Source organism: Bolinopsis microptera, chromosome 2 (genome assembly GCF_026151205.1).
Source record: "Bolinopsis microptera isolate Bmic1 chromosome 2, MBARI_Bmic_1.0, whole genome shotgun sequence".
Lineage (NCBI taxonomy): Eukaryota > Metazoa > Ctenophora > Tentaculata > Lobata > Bolinopsidae > Bolinopsis > Bolinopsis microptera.
Genome location: NC_087073.1, coordinates 14,164,153 through 14,177,344, shown reverse-complemented (window position 1 = coordinate 14,177,344; position 13,192 = coordinate 14,164,153). Strand labels below are relative to the sequence as shown.

Sequence of the window (13,192 nt, the reverse complement as noted above, 5' to 3'; positions counted from 1 at the left end):
ACTCTCTTTTTTATTATGGTAATTGTATTTTCTAACTTAAATCCCTGGGATTGCAATTATTGTGAATTCAATCAAGATATTACCACTTTTTCTTCTTTTATTCTATTGTTTTGAAACTATGTTTTGCTTACTATGATCTTTGGTATTCATGTGTTGCAAACTTGATACATTCATTTGCTTTTCAAGCCATAGTACAGGGCCCAGTGCAGGCTAGGCCTTCTCCTTACTCCTCCACATATCCTTCATATGATTGTTTTCAACTTATCCCTCAGTTCAAGGTGTGCAGTGTGCACCCCATAACCCGGACCCGCATATTATAATCTTTTTTTCGCTCCTTGTTCACTAGGACTGTTCTTGCCATCCTTTTTACCCTTTGATCCTGATTGAATTGGGTGCTTTTGGAAGTTTATTAAACAGATTCAAATATAAAGTACCAAAATTGTAAAAAGAAGTTTTTTACATGTAACCTGACTTAATATGTAATTTATTCCGTTTTAAAATAGTGTTGGTTACCTTAATCCAGTGCCTTTTAGGAGAATATGTTCCAGAGCAGATCAGAGTATGACCGGGGTGTCAATGTGTTTTCTCCAGAGGGCAGGATTTTCCAGGTGGAGTATGCTATTGAAGCTATAAAACTGGGATCCACTGCTGTGGGTGTTCAAACTAAAGAAGGAGTATGTCTTGCTGTAGAACGCAGAATCACAAGCCCTTTAATGATTCCTTCTAGCATCGAGAAAATTGTTGAAATTGATGATCACATTGGATGTGCCATGAGTGGACTAATTGCTGATTCAAGAATCTTGATTGATCATGCAAGGGTTGAGGCTCAAAGTCATTGGTTCACCTTCAACGAAAAGATGACCGTGGAAAGTGTAACCCAGTCAGTGTCAAACCTTGCATTATCTTTTGGTGAGTATGACAGAAAGTCAATGTCACGTCCCTTTGGTGTTGCTATCCTAATGGCGGGAGTTGACGAGAATGGAGAGTCAGTTCTACTGCATATGGACCCCAGTGGAACATATCTTAAGTATGGTGCTAAAGCTATTGGTGCTGGATCAGAAGGGGCACAAGCAACTCTGGAAGAACAGTATCACAAGTCTATGACATTGGACGATGGTGTGAAGCTTTGCCTCAATGTCTTGAAACAAGTCATGGAAGAAAAGATCAGTTCAACTAATATTGAAGTTGGCATCTGTAGAAAGGATCAGGAAGAACCAGGAAAATTCCGTCTTCTTGGCAAAGACCCAATAGATGCTCTTCTTACAACTCTATAAATACCCTACTAACAGGTAAACATTTTGTTCCTTTACTTCCTAGCCATTACATATGTTGTCCCATTGTTATTTTAGAACTGATTCAATAGTTATCACGTTTTATCTTAGGTGGTTAATTTCTCAGTACTCTTCTAAAAACTAACCTCATGTCATTTGAGAATTTACATAAATAGATGGTTAAGACTAAATATATTATAACTGCTTTGTAAATTTAAAAGATAAACCTCCCTCAGATATACCCCTCACTGGATGAGGCTGGACGGTGCACTTAGAACACAAAGTAGAGCCTAACTCAGCAAAAATCTCGACAAAGACGGTTACATGATATATTTATAAGCTTTATTAATATAATGTTCTAATTATTACAATTACTTAGTAATTATATTATGTATAATTGCAACGTGATGTTGAGTTTGTATTTGAATAGTAACTTTTTCAAGTTTATTATTGTTCAATCTGTCTCTCTTTCTTTGACTCTTTCAACCCCTAATGAAATGAATGACATAATTAAAAAATAAAATTTCCCGTATAATAAAGTAGTAATATGTCAAATGAAATCAAATGCCACGAATTTCTAAAAAATATGATCATATTTCTTCAACTGCCATACTTTTTAAAAGATAAATTACTAATACACTAATTTCTCCCTTCACTCCAGACAGCATTATGTACCCGATAATCGTATCCCTGTGTACCACAATCACCGCCTACATCTTCATCGGCTTCTACTTCCTAGGAACAGCTCGCTGGCCTTCCTCTTACCACAATAAACGGGTTCTCTTTGTCACCTCCCACCCTGACGATGAGTGCATGTTCTTCGGTCCCACCATCAGGTACTTCCAATCAGTGGGACAGGTGTTCCTGCTGTGTCTGAGTAACGGTAACCATGATGGTTTGGGTGAGGTCAGGGAGGAGGAACTGGAGCAAAGTGCTAAGAAGTTGGGTATTCCAGGTGAGAATATGAAGATAGCAGAAAATGAGGGTTTACAAGATGGCCCTAGTAATAAGTGGGATGTTGAGGTGGTGGGGGAGGAGGTGGGGAACTATGCTAAACAGTGCACACCTGATATCATCATCACGTTTGATAGGTATGGTGTGTCCGGACATCCTAATCATATAGCCACTAGTAAAGGAGTGACCTACGCTTGCAAGAATAGTTCAGTTAGTAGCGACACCCTCATCTACCAGCTGGACTCCGTCAACGTCATCAGAAAATACAGCAGTTTTATGGACTGCTTCATATCGTGCACGTCTAAGATCTACATGATCGCATCCCTGAGAGACATCATCAACATCCAGGGAGCTATGAAGCATCACGGTAGTCAGCTCACGTGGTTTAGAAAACTTTATGTAGTGTTCAGCAGGTACATGGTGGTCAACTCGCTGCGAAGTGTCAGTGTACAATAACGTGTTGAGTAGCTAGTTTTTAACAGTGCGAAGTTCTAGACACTAGTCGAGTTTTTAATGTTGTGTGTGTGTTTTTGAAGGAAGTGTTTTGTGGTGATCTGAGCTCTGGGCTGGTTAGTCGAGAGTAGAGTTCAGGTGTTTTGGTGGTTTTTCTTGAACGCACGTTAGTGTTGTATTTGTTGTATTATCAGAAGGTTACTGTATGTTATAATATGATAATTGAATCTGTATATTTGCTATTTTGCTAATAGAATTATGACAGGAATGTACAATGCGGTGTGGCTATATAGTTTATTATATTCTTATGTTATTCGTGTTTCTTGGTAGCACTGTTTGGGTATTGCCGTGTTTGTTGCATTTTGCGTATCGTTATTTAGATCGTTTTTTCTTTCAGCTTAAATGTGCGAATATGTATATCATTTTATTTGAATGCTTTAATGTTGAACATAGATAGAATTTTGATATTTCATCGGAAGTAATATTTTTGTTATTGGTTTTTATTTCTTATTGATAAAATTTGTCAAATTATGTTGCGTATTACTGAATCGTACGTGATCTGAAATAATTGCCAGGTTGTTAAAAAGTAAATAATAAATATGTGTAATAATGTTACATGAATTACAGCATGTGATGATACATTCTTGCTATTGAAACGCATCACAGTGTAACTTTACAATTTTTACGATTGCCTAGACGGCAAAAATGATATATCTTAATGAATTCTTTAGAATTTCATCCAGATTTATGGCAATTTGCCACAATTCTGTCGTCAAAGTCTTGAGTTGAACGAAGAAACTTCGAGACTGTTCTATAATATATACCCAATATCCATTGATCTGTAGTATATAAAATAACATATGTTGACCGGTGGTATCATTACATATTATGATATATGATTTGTAAGTGAAAGCTAACTTCCCAAACAATTAAGTAGACCCGGTGGTACAAGATGGTAGCAACAGGTATGAGCTCTGTAATGAACTGTTATGTTAATAACCGTTGGTTTGAGCTGGCTCTCTAGTCTCTAACCACCTCTACACTCTTCACTACTTCTTCTGTCACACTCACATTCTCGAACATACCTCCACACATCGCACTCGGGTATACACATTCTTTATTTAGCGTGTTGTGGGCTTAAATATATAACTCTCTTCTCTCTTTTCCATTGCCTCATCACAACACCGCACACTCGACATGTTACGTTTTAACTTTCTCTCTCTCTCTCTCTCTCACACGTCCTCTCTCTCGGGTTACATTCCATTCCGCTGACTATCTAGTGGGATATATATAAAGTGGGATATTATGTTATAATATTTTGTAATATTTCTGGGCACGCTTGCTCGTGTGTATCGTTATCTTACTTTTAACATCTGTTGCGCTGTGTTTTTATCTCTTCCAGTGTGAATTATGATCTGCTAGTCTTGTTTTAGTTTTTAAATATTATCGGCTGGTCCTCTGATGTAAATGTATTAGGAATTACGTTAGTCTGCTGTACATAATATAGAGTACTTCTCATTATTTATTCCTGCTTGTGTTAATTCGGCTAATTAGTGAGCAATTATATAATTATGTAAGTTAGCCTAAACTGGGCACTATTTTTAACATTCCACTCGACACAACGATAATGAATGCAGTATGAAAACACGCTGTGGCAGTTTAATTTACTAACTCAGCCCTTGTAATTTGTTATTTCGCTTGAGTCTCGTGAGATTGCAGCCACGACTTGGCAGGTTTCTCCGTTCTCAGACAAAGCAGGTCCTTTCTGTTGGGTCTTCTTTCCGGTTAACAATAATTCTGTGAATCTCTGTTGCTTGCGTTTTTATTGTCAACTTTGTACGATTTTTTAGGTTTCGGTCTTCGAGGTTCATACTTCATATCAAAATAGCAACAAGTATTGCTAAAGTAAAGCGTCACGCTCCTACATTTACTGACATCTTCGTCGAGTTAGAGTTAAGAATCTGGGGAATGGAGCGAGTTAAGACATCTCTGTCGGTAGTTTACTACCTTGTTCCTTGGAATGACTACAGAAACAATCCTATCATACCACCCTGCGAATCTGTCAGCACCTATTTCTTTTGAGAAGGCACCAGTAGATACTAGTAGATATCTGAGCATGGCGAGTTTCAGTTTTACCCTTCCCTGATTGATTTGCACGACGCACGTACAATCCCATCATCAAATATCCGCCTCCAGGCTGTTGAAAACGTCAATTTTCGCGTAAATCAACACGTCGTGTACATATTACTTATTGTGTAGGCTTGCAATTCTTGTTTTAACATCTAACAACCTCTCGACCCACCCCTCGTAAGTCTGTAATCGAGGCTAAGCTCTGGCTACGTTAACTGATTTCAGCATGTATTTATTTAATTTAGAGTACTTTAATTGTTAACTTAATATGGCACAAGCCTTATGGAATACTGTTGATAACTTGGCTGAGCGGGGCTGAGGACGTTAAACCTTTATTTAGAGCAGGTTGTTTAATTATATTTTGCGTACCTTCCTAGTTCCTATATAATGTCAATGAGAATTAATTAACATTTGACCACAGCTCCATTTTAATTGTGTTGTGGGGGAAGTCGACAACTTAATATACATCGCTTCTCTTGCTTCCTTTTATTTGCGCTCTTGTCAGTTTTTTGTCAGGTACGTGGTTTATTGCCCAGAATATCCTATAAACTTCAGAAATCAGAAGTAACATTGGCCACATTACATGATATTTAAAAAGTGAACGTTACTATCGCAGTTTGCACCAAGGATTCAGAATCACAACATCTTGCCTCTCCTTCACACAGAGTTCATCTGGGAATGCCAATACTTGTGGCAAATACTTAAACTTCTGTCTTTAACTCTTCTAGTCATTAACGAGTTTGAATAACGCAATTACATAATTACTCGTTTAATTCAGATCAAAATATGGATAACGAGGAGTTGTTCGGAGGGCTAACCATGGAAGAGCTAAGTAAGAGGGGCACTAATTACTGCACTGGGCAAAATCGGGATATTGCTGTGCACAGGGCACTGTAAAACTCAAATATTCGCGATGTTATACACTGTGCAGCACTGCAGCCCGTACATCGTACTTAAGTTAAATCGGCACTCTGGTATAATACACTTCAGAGGGGGCCGGGGTCCGAAGCCAGATTTTACCTTGCATTTGTAGCTCTTTGATTAAAACGGAAATAAAGCAGATATTTGTGGTGAAAGCCGGGTCACATACTCCAGGAATATGATGGTAATCAAAGTGACAGCATTTTGTTTTAATCCTTCTCTAATTAAATAGTGGGCGTCTTCGAAATCTATCAGGTGATATTTTGGGATCTATTAAAGTTCTTAATTGGGATAATTGAATTGCTATTTGTTTGATTTGTAATGGGTTATTTAAATATCTAATTTCCCGTCCAAAACAGATCGGAAAATGGATTATCTGAACGATGAGTTCTTTGAAGGACTATCAAAGGAGGAGATAGAGCAACTAAACTCGGAACTTTGTGTAAGTCAGGGGGGAGGGGGTGCAACCCCCAGTCAGAGCTCAGTTGATGGCTAGTGGAGTGACTGCAAACTAAGGAATTTTGGACCACACAAAATCTATATTTGACCTTGATTTCATCTTATGTAAAGTCTAGATTTTTAAAAGCTCAAATAGGAACGCCTATTCGGTGTTTCTTTTGACACGCCCGATACCCAATATCTGGTTGGCAAGCTAGCAAACAGTAAAACATTTAGACAGTGCCAATTGCCTAGTAACTTCTCCTATATGTGGTCTGTATGAAGTTAAAACTAACTTAAAAGACGTCAGTGTTGCGTAGTAATAACGTAGATACCTTGCACTGTACTGTGCTGTATGCCGAACACAGTCTTCTTCAGGACGATTTGTTGCCGGCTGCTGACAGGGTTAAATACCACATCGACAAGAAAGGACAGAACTTTATCGACAAGGAGGCCCTGTCGAAATGGATGGAGGAGGCAGCGGTAGCCTCGCAAATTGGACAGGATTACATTCCCTTCGCTAAGGAAACTAAGGGTGAGAATTGGGGAATATTTTAGAATCATGGGCGTTGGTATTCACATTTTTGATGATACTTTATTAAATATGTTTTATTTTCAAATATTCAGCATAGCTCTTGATCTGGGCCTTTCGAGATTATATATAATTCTAATATATTAGAATTTCGAGTGGGTTTATCGGCACTTACTAACGTGGATAAATTCCAAATCAATGACACTAATTAATTATCTGATAGTAATAATTGCGTGTTAATTTTTCCGTCTCGCTTTCATTTAATATTTATTGCATCTCATAATAACCTTGTAATCAGGCAAGAAGTTCGTTAAGGTTGAAGAAAAGAAAGAGAAGACAGTCTATGATGACGAGTTTGAGAAATTGCTTGCGGAGGCTGAGGGTATCGGTGATTGTGACATTACTGACGGTGATATCGACGCTCTTGCCGGTAAACTTGACTTATCTGATTTGATCATTTGTCTATTTCCTAATGGCCTGGGTCAGTACTTTGAATCAATAAACGGAGTCTTATCGAATAACAAAAGATAAATGCTGATTAACATTTTGTATAATCTCAGAGATTCTCGGAGCGAACAGTTTGCTGGGATCAGTGGATGTATCCTCGTGTACGAGACCGGGCAATGAGACCGGACTAACCAGCCCCATCCCTGATATCAGAGGTTTGTGCTGTCCGTTAAGGGTGATCTCCCAATCAGACTCAGTTGGTCATCACTCACCAGTCATCCTATCACCATGTCAAGTAATCAGTGACCTGACCAATTGTCTTGTAACGTAGTATAAACAATATAACACCCTGATTGTACAGTTTTTGTAGGCTGTAGTGTTCTGCACAATATTTTCACACCCCTGCATTCTAGATTCCTTGCCGTTTGAAGCACACTGTGCTTATTTTATAAATACACCAACATACTGCTACGGAATGTTCTCACTTTTTCTCAGCCGGTAGTGGAATGTATTATACCGTGTTATCTTCACCTTCGTGTACTCCTGTACACGCCAGCCATACATCCCACTACCAGTACAGCATATTATGCACATTTAAAGGGAATATAACCAGATAAAGTAAAATGTCCCACTTCAATACATATTATACTGATTAGACCTTACGTTCTCATTTCATTAATCAGCTCACACGCACATAACCTGCTATCGGCCCATATATTGCCATATATTGCTATATATTGCTATATAGATTGAGCTATTATTGAAGAGTGTGTCTGAGTGACAAGCTGGCTTTGCTTTGCTCACTATCTAGAGATCTAGTCGGCGGTGGTATTTTTGTTTATTGTCGCCTTCATTGCGTGGAGCAGTAATATGATATTTTTGAAACACTTAGCTACTGAACCAACACATTATGCTCGAATTATTATTTGTCATATTCCTGGTTTAAGTACTAAAACTGTTCCTTTAATCAGTATGAATTTACAAAACGTTTATAATTTGTCAAAACGGTTATTGCGCCCCGGCGTCAAGTAAATCCTTCAAGAACCACTTACGCAAAATTCATTATTTTCTGTCCTGATAATCGGCGTTAAACTGTTATGGGTCCCGCCTAAGGATGGCTGATATTGGTAGTAAAGTCCACCTGAAGGATCTTGAGTAACCTCTACAGTCTCAAGTCTACACACAAAGACACAACCTACCCCACCTTTGATCTGACCGGCAATATGGTTGTCTTCTGGTTTGCAACACATTCAGCAAGCAACTCTGGAATATTATGCAGCACATGTTATTATGTGTACTGTTTATTAGTCCTGATATCACCACTCGTTGTATTGTATTGGTTATTTTAGTGTCCTTTATTTTAATGTGTTGTATATTAGTTTGAACTTGTATTCGCCGTATTTGGTCCTGTGTGCAAGGCTTCTGTTTTATGAGATAAGAGATGAGTTACTCGGCTGATGTTAACGACGTATTTGTAACGGAATTGATTTCTCTGAGCTAATGTTTGTTTGATACGCTTTAGTGAATGCTTTGAAACTTAATATATATAATGTTAGTTTTTGAGCGCAGCAATGATCAAGCAATCTACCACAGTACTACACAGTTTCCGTATTGTAAAGCTTGTCTAGTACTAAATTACAACCTAAACAGCAGACTCCCCCTCCACCTAACTGGAGCCTTGTAATTGTTTCTCTCTAGTATAAATATCAGCTGTATAAATTATAATGTATTTTCGCTAACCTTGTGAGCTACTTCCCAACCTCATGAATAATATTCAAGTGGTGTTAGTGAACAGAGTGGGCAGCACGCGTCTGTGAAGTCAACTGTTAAAACCAATACTCCATACCTAGTATAATGTGTGGTAAATCATTAAATTAGTTTCGGTAAAATGGTTGAGGTTCGGTAACTTTAACAGGGGATTTTATTATTACTAGTTAAATGATTCAATATGATTCATTACGTTCCCACGGTATCATAATCTAGTTACATATAATAATCTGTTCGTAATTGGCTTATACATGATTACTTCTGACCGGCATACGTTAACTGTATGAAATATAGTGGTATCTTATCGGCATAGTATAAAGTATTATGATTTATTAATTATATTTTCAAGCCCATTTTAACTCCGTCATCTGTTATTATGTTTCATAGTTTAACACCCCTTGGCCTTAAGGGTCATGGCAACTCTACTTGCTCGATCCTAACAAGTCGGAATAACACCGCAAACCTTCATATTAGGTTTACCCAATTAGTATATAATTTGGTGGCATTTTGCAACATCTGTTGCCACGTAATAATAAACACTCCTAAATTTTGGTTTGGTCTGCTGCAATGTGCCAATCTTTACTGTTCACTATTTTCCGCTTCGTTTCTCCTTTGTTGCACTCCATTTGAAGACAACCGCTAACTTGTGCCTTACTTTTGTTGCCAGACTTTTCGTTTTAACAACTACTCGACATAAAAGGTAACCCAACACAGTGATAGAAAGCCAGTTAAATGTGAAGTTGAAGCTGTAACTTTGTTGTTGTGAGAGATGATGGGGGTCGTGACGTCATGTTGTCGGACGGACAAACAATCACGTGTCAAGAAGAGGGTCAAACAGAAGGAACCTTACACTTTGTACCCAGTTAAAACGTGTAATGGTGGTCACGTGACTTACTCAGATAACCGGCTCAGCCCTTATGCCATATCACGTAGGTTATCCCACGTGTTAAAATATAACATTTATCTGTGAAGTGTGGGGACCTCTAATTTAGGGTTATTTACCGATTACTACAACGTAGATCCTAACATGTGTTTAAAATCATATTAAAACATTTATCATATCACGTGCTTTTCACTATATCACGTGGCCATGTTATTGACAGAAGGTGTGGTGTATACTAATTTCACCTTCAATACACGCAGCACAATATGCCCAGGTGAAGACTGAAGAGGAATCATTACAACCAGGTCACTAATCACGAACATCCCATATCACATTTCACTATCCTTGCTGTTGTTGTATCTACTCACTGTTCGTATTGTAGTTGCTCCTCATTGAGTTATCTTGTCCTTTGTTAACCTAATCTTCTGGAAAGTTCGTGCTGTACCGCGGGTGAGTGCTGTCTCTTTATTCTTTTGCTGTAGTCGTGTTTGTGTACCAGCTCTTGTAGATATTGTTACTTTGTAGAGATTAGTAATGGCGAGTGAACCTGTGCTTTGTGGTAGGTTACGGTAACACTTTGTTATGTTGATAGTTGTAGATAACCAGAATTATAGTTGTAGATATAACTGTAATCAAGATACCTTGGACATTCTTCGTACAATTAGCCGCTTTGAAGATTGACTGATAATAATTTGGTACCAGTGACTAAATTAGTAAAACGAATGTTGCAACCAATGAATCTCAATTCTGTAATTTTATCCGCAATCGAGGTCAAACTAGTTGAACAACATGCATTGCTTTAAGTGTTTAGTCGTACCATGGTAAAAATAATATCTATTTTCACTCACGTCACAATATAAATTCCAACACTCTTTTATTATGTTATCCAGATATGTATTTCAAATTGTGACTAAATGCATTGCATTTTACTACAAATTATCTAATTAGCTAATTAACTAATTACCTGCATGTTTCAGCAAATTATCTAGTAGAAGCAGGAGATATGGAGGAAGTTAACGAAATTGATGTTGAAGAAACATTACAAGAAATACAGAATAATGATTCAAGCTTGACTCACTGTATTTTCAACAACGTTGTAAGTACACCATATGTTTAATTCTTTCTCTCAATAATAACGTGTTTCTCAACAGTCAACATGCTTTTGCTCTCAAGAAAACGAGTTACGATGACCTGTGCGGGGGGGGGGGGGGGCGCCAAATCTTCGTTTGAATGTGGGACAATTTGGAAAAACTTGACTACGGTACTAGCAAAACTGCGTGTTTTGCTCTAGAAACACACTTTTATAGAGATTTTACCGGTGTATACTCTAAATTCATATAATTTGTCCAATTTTAGGGAAGGGCGCCAAAAGGAGAGGGGGCACCAACATGGCCGGGGCGTTTTTCACCGGGGGGGGGGGGGCAAAAAGGCAACGTTACGCCACTGCTGTTGACTCCTGGATCAGGAACTTGTGTTACTAACTTTACTATAATATTATAACTTGTGTTACTAACCATAAACCAGATCAACACTCAGCCCCTCGATCAAGAGATGATAGATAACATAACGAGTGCTATGGTCGATAACACCAGCGTCACTAAACTTGATATGTGCAACTGCGCTATTACTGACGAGAGTATCGACGTAAGTTTTAATTGTTCTACAAGTTTTAATCTTTGTTTCTTGATTAAATGATTTCATCCTGACAAGTGACCAATCGTAATGATTTTTTGTAAATTTATATTCTAGCTAATATTCACATTCCAATTTTCGTTCCCAAATGCTTTCCAACCCCTGTGGGGTGTAGTGTTTTGTTCAACAATCCCTCTAAAAACTGGGTCAAGTATCAAGCGTGTTGAAAGCTTGAGCAGTAACCTTGCTTCTGCTCATTTACACAATCTAGTGCATTTCTTAACAATTGATAAGTGTTTATATAGGAAGCCTATTTATCACACAAGTTTGAGGTGAAAGGAATTTACAAGTAAAACGAAGTTGATTTTTGGAGGGTTAGGCTCTTGCTTCTGGTATCCGGTTACAACCTGAATGAAGACTATGAGTGCCGGCACTGGGACTACTCACAGTTGGCATATTGTCACACGCAATAAATACTAAAATTGTAGCGCGCGCTTACAAAATCTCATAATAATGACCACACTTCGCGTGGCGCTGCAGCGCAGCGCACGCGCGCGCGCGCGAAAATATAATATAATATAATTTAATATAATATATTATATTATATTTATTATTTGCTAGAAATTATCAAATAGATTATTGAACGTAACTTCCTTTCGTCAGGGATTCATCACCCTTCTGAAGACTAATACGACTCTCGAATCACTGTCTTTGGAAACGAACAAGATTACTGGAAAACAACTGAAGCTGATGGTTCAAGCGTTGGAGTTCAGTGAAACTCTCAAAGAGCTCCGTATCGCAAATCAGGTAGGCACACAAATAGGCACTTTTACTGCGATATATTTTTCAGCGCTTTGAATTGTTTCTGCAGCTCGATAAATTCTTTTTGATTGGTGATTATGAAATTTTCAGTATTTCACAACCGGTGTTGGTGACGAAATGGCAATCTCCAAAGCTCTTGCGAACAACACTTCCGTCGTAAAGTTCAGTCTAAACTGGAAGAACGGGGGAGCTAGAAACTCGGCTGATCGACTGATCATGAGGAATTGCGATCTTGCCAGGAAGAAACGACAGGGAATTAGCTAAACCGCTGTCGAGAGTTCAGCAACCTTTGTAAAGAGCAAAGATGGAACGATTTTATAGAAAAGGTGGATTTAAAGAAAGACTTTGATTTGAAGGAAATGGTCGTTGCTTTTCTATAATGGTTTAACCCATGTATGGCAGCAGAGCCGAAAAAAAGAAAACTTTTATAGTTTCGGGAAAAAACGCTTCAAAAGATTCTTTATACATATTCTCTTCACTTATCAAATTCAATTATTATCTTTCCAGACCGAATCATCTCGACATCTTATTCTTTTAAAGCACCTGTGTCCTGTATGATATGTAAATAAAACCACATATTCGGGTGTGATCCGTGTTCCCGCTCAGCCAAATAATTGATTCTAATCACTGACGATTACATTAATGATATAAAATAGTGCGTGATAATCAATAAATTTTTCAAATTAAAACTGACTAATAGTAATGATTGTTTGTTTTGTTAAATTTTGAGAATATTTAAGTTTTTATTGAGACTTCGTATATTATGTTCAACTTTATAAGATATTTACTTTATTACAACATGGGTCAATCCTAATTCATGTCTTTCATTGAATCAATAAGACCAGCTGATGTAAATTCAATCATATCTTAAAACCTAAATCACTAAATCTGAATCAGAAAGATTTCAATTCCATTTTGATCACACAACTACAAAATACAATT

The 13,192-nt window shown here is 37.7% G+C and overlaps 3 protein-coding genes across 4 annotated transcripts; all 3 read left to right on the top strand.

The window, feature by feature from the left end:
• Positions 1–515: 515 nt before the first annotated feature.
• On the top strand, positions 516–1,612 carry LOC134826578 (proteasome subunit alpha type-5-like). The gene is made up of 2 exons (XM_063839002.1): positions 516–1,289; positions 1,508–1,612. Exon 1 carries the CDS (start codon positions 540–542, stop codon positions 1,272–1,274), a length of 735 nt encoding a protein of 244 aa, XP_063695072.1. The 5' UTR covers positions 516–539; the 3' UTR covers positions 1,275–1,289; positions 1,508–1,612.
• A 324-nt stretch (positions 1,613–1,936) lies between these two features.
• LOC134826606 (probable N-acetylglucosaminyl-phosphatidylinositol de-N-acetylase) lies at positions 1,937–3,198 on the top strand. Its single transcript, XM_063839057.1, has one exon. The coding sequence runs from the start codon at positions 1,941–1,943 to the stop codon at positions 2,679–2,681; it is 741 nt and encodes a 246-aa protein (XP_063695127.1). The 5' UTR covers positions 1,937–1,940; the 3' UTR covers positions 2,682–3,198.
• Positions 3,199–3,557: 359 nt separating this feature from the next.
• On the top strand, positions 3,558–13,064 carry LOC134826605 (tropomodulin-2-like). Of its 2 annotated transcripts, XM_063839055.1 has the most exons (10): positions 3,558–3,643; positions 5,587–5,640; positions 6,089–6,171; positions 6,546–6,702; positions 6,998–7,129; positions 7,260–7,361; positions 10,774–10,892; positions 11,333–11,440; positions 12,092–12,235; positions 12,341–13,064. In XM_063839055.1, the coding sequence occupies exons 1-10, from the start codon at positions 3,631–3,633 to the stop codon at positions 12,512–12,514; spliced, it is 1,086 nt and encodes a 361-aa protein (XP_063695125.1). In that variant the 5' UTR covers positions 3,558–3,630; the 3' UTR covers positions 12,515–13,064. The 2 variants fall into 2 exon arrangements, with proteins under 2 accessions (XP_063695125.1, XP_063695126.1); XM_063839056.1 differs by lacking the exon at positions 5,587–5,640 and having other exon boundaries at positions 3,602–3,643.
• The last annotated feature ends 128 nt before the right edge of the window (positions 13,065–13,192 follow it).

Coding starts and splice junctions, on each gene's coding strand:
- LOC134826578 (XM_063839002.1), top strand. CDS start 540: ATGTTCCAGAGCAGATCAGAGTATGACCGGGGTGTCAATGTGTTTTCT.
- LOC134826606 (XM_063839057.1), top strand. CDS start 1,941: ATGTACCCGATAATCGTATCCCTGTGTACCACAATCACCGCCTACATC.
- LOC134826605 (XM_063839055.1), top strand. Junction 7,362..10,773: donor CCCCATCCCTGATATCAGAG/GTTTGTGCTGTC, acceptor TGCATGTTTCAG/CAAATTATCTAGTAGAAGCA. Junction 12,236..12,340: donor AGCTCCGTATCGCAAATCAG/GTAGGCACACAA, acceptor TGAAATTTTCAG/TATTTCACAACCGGTGTTGG.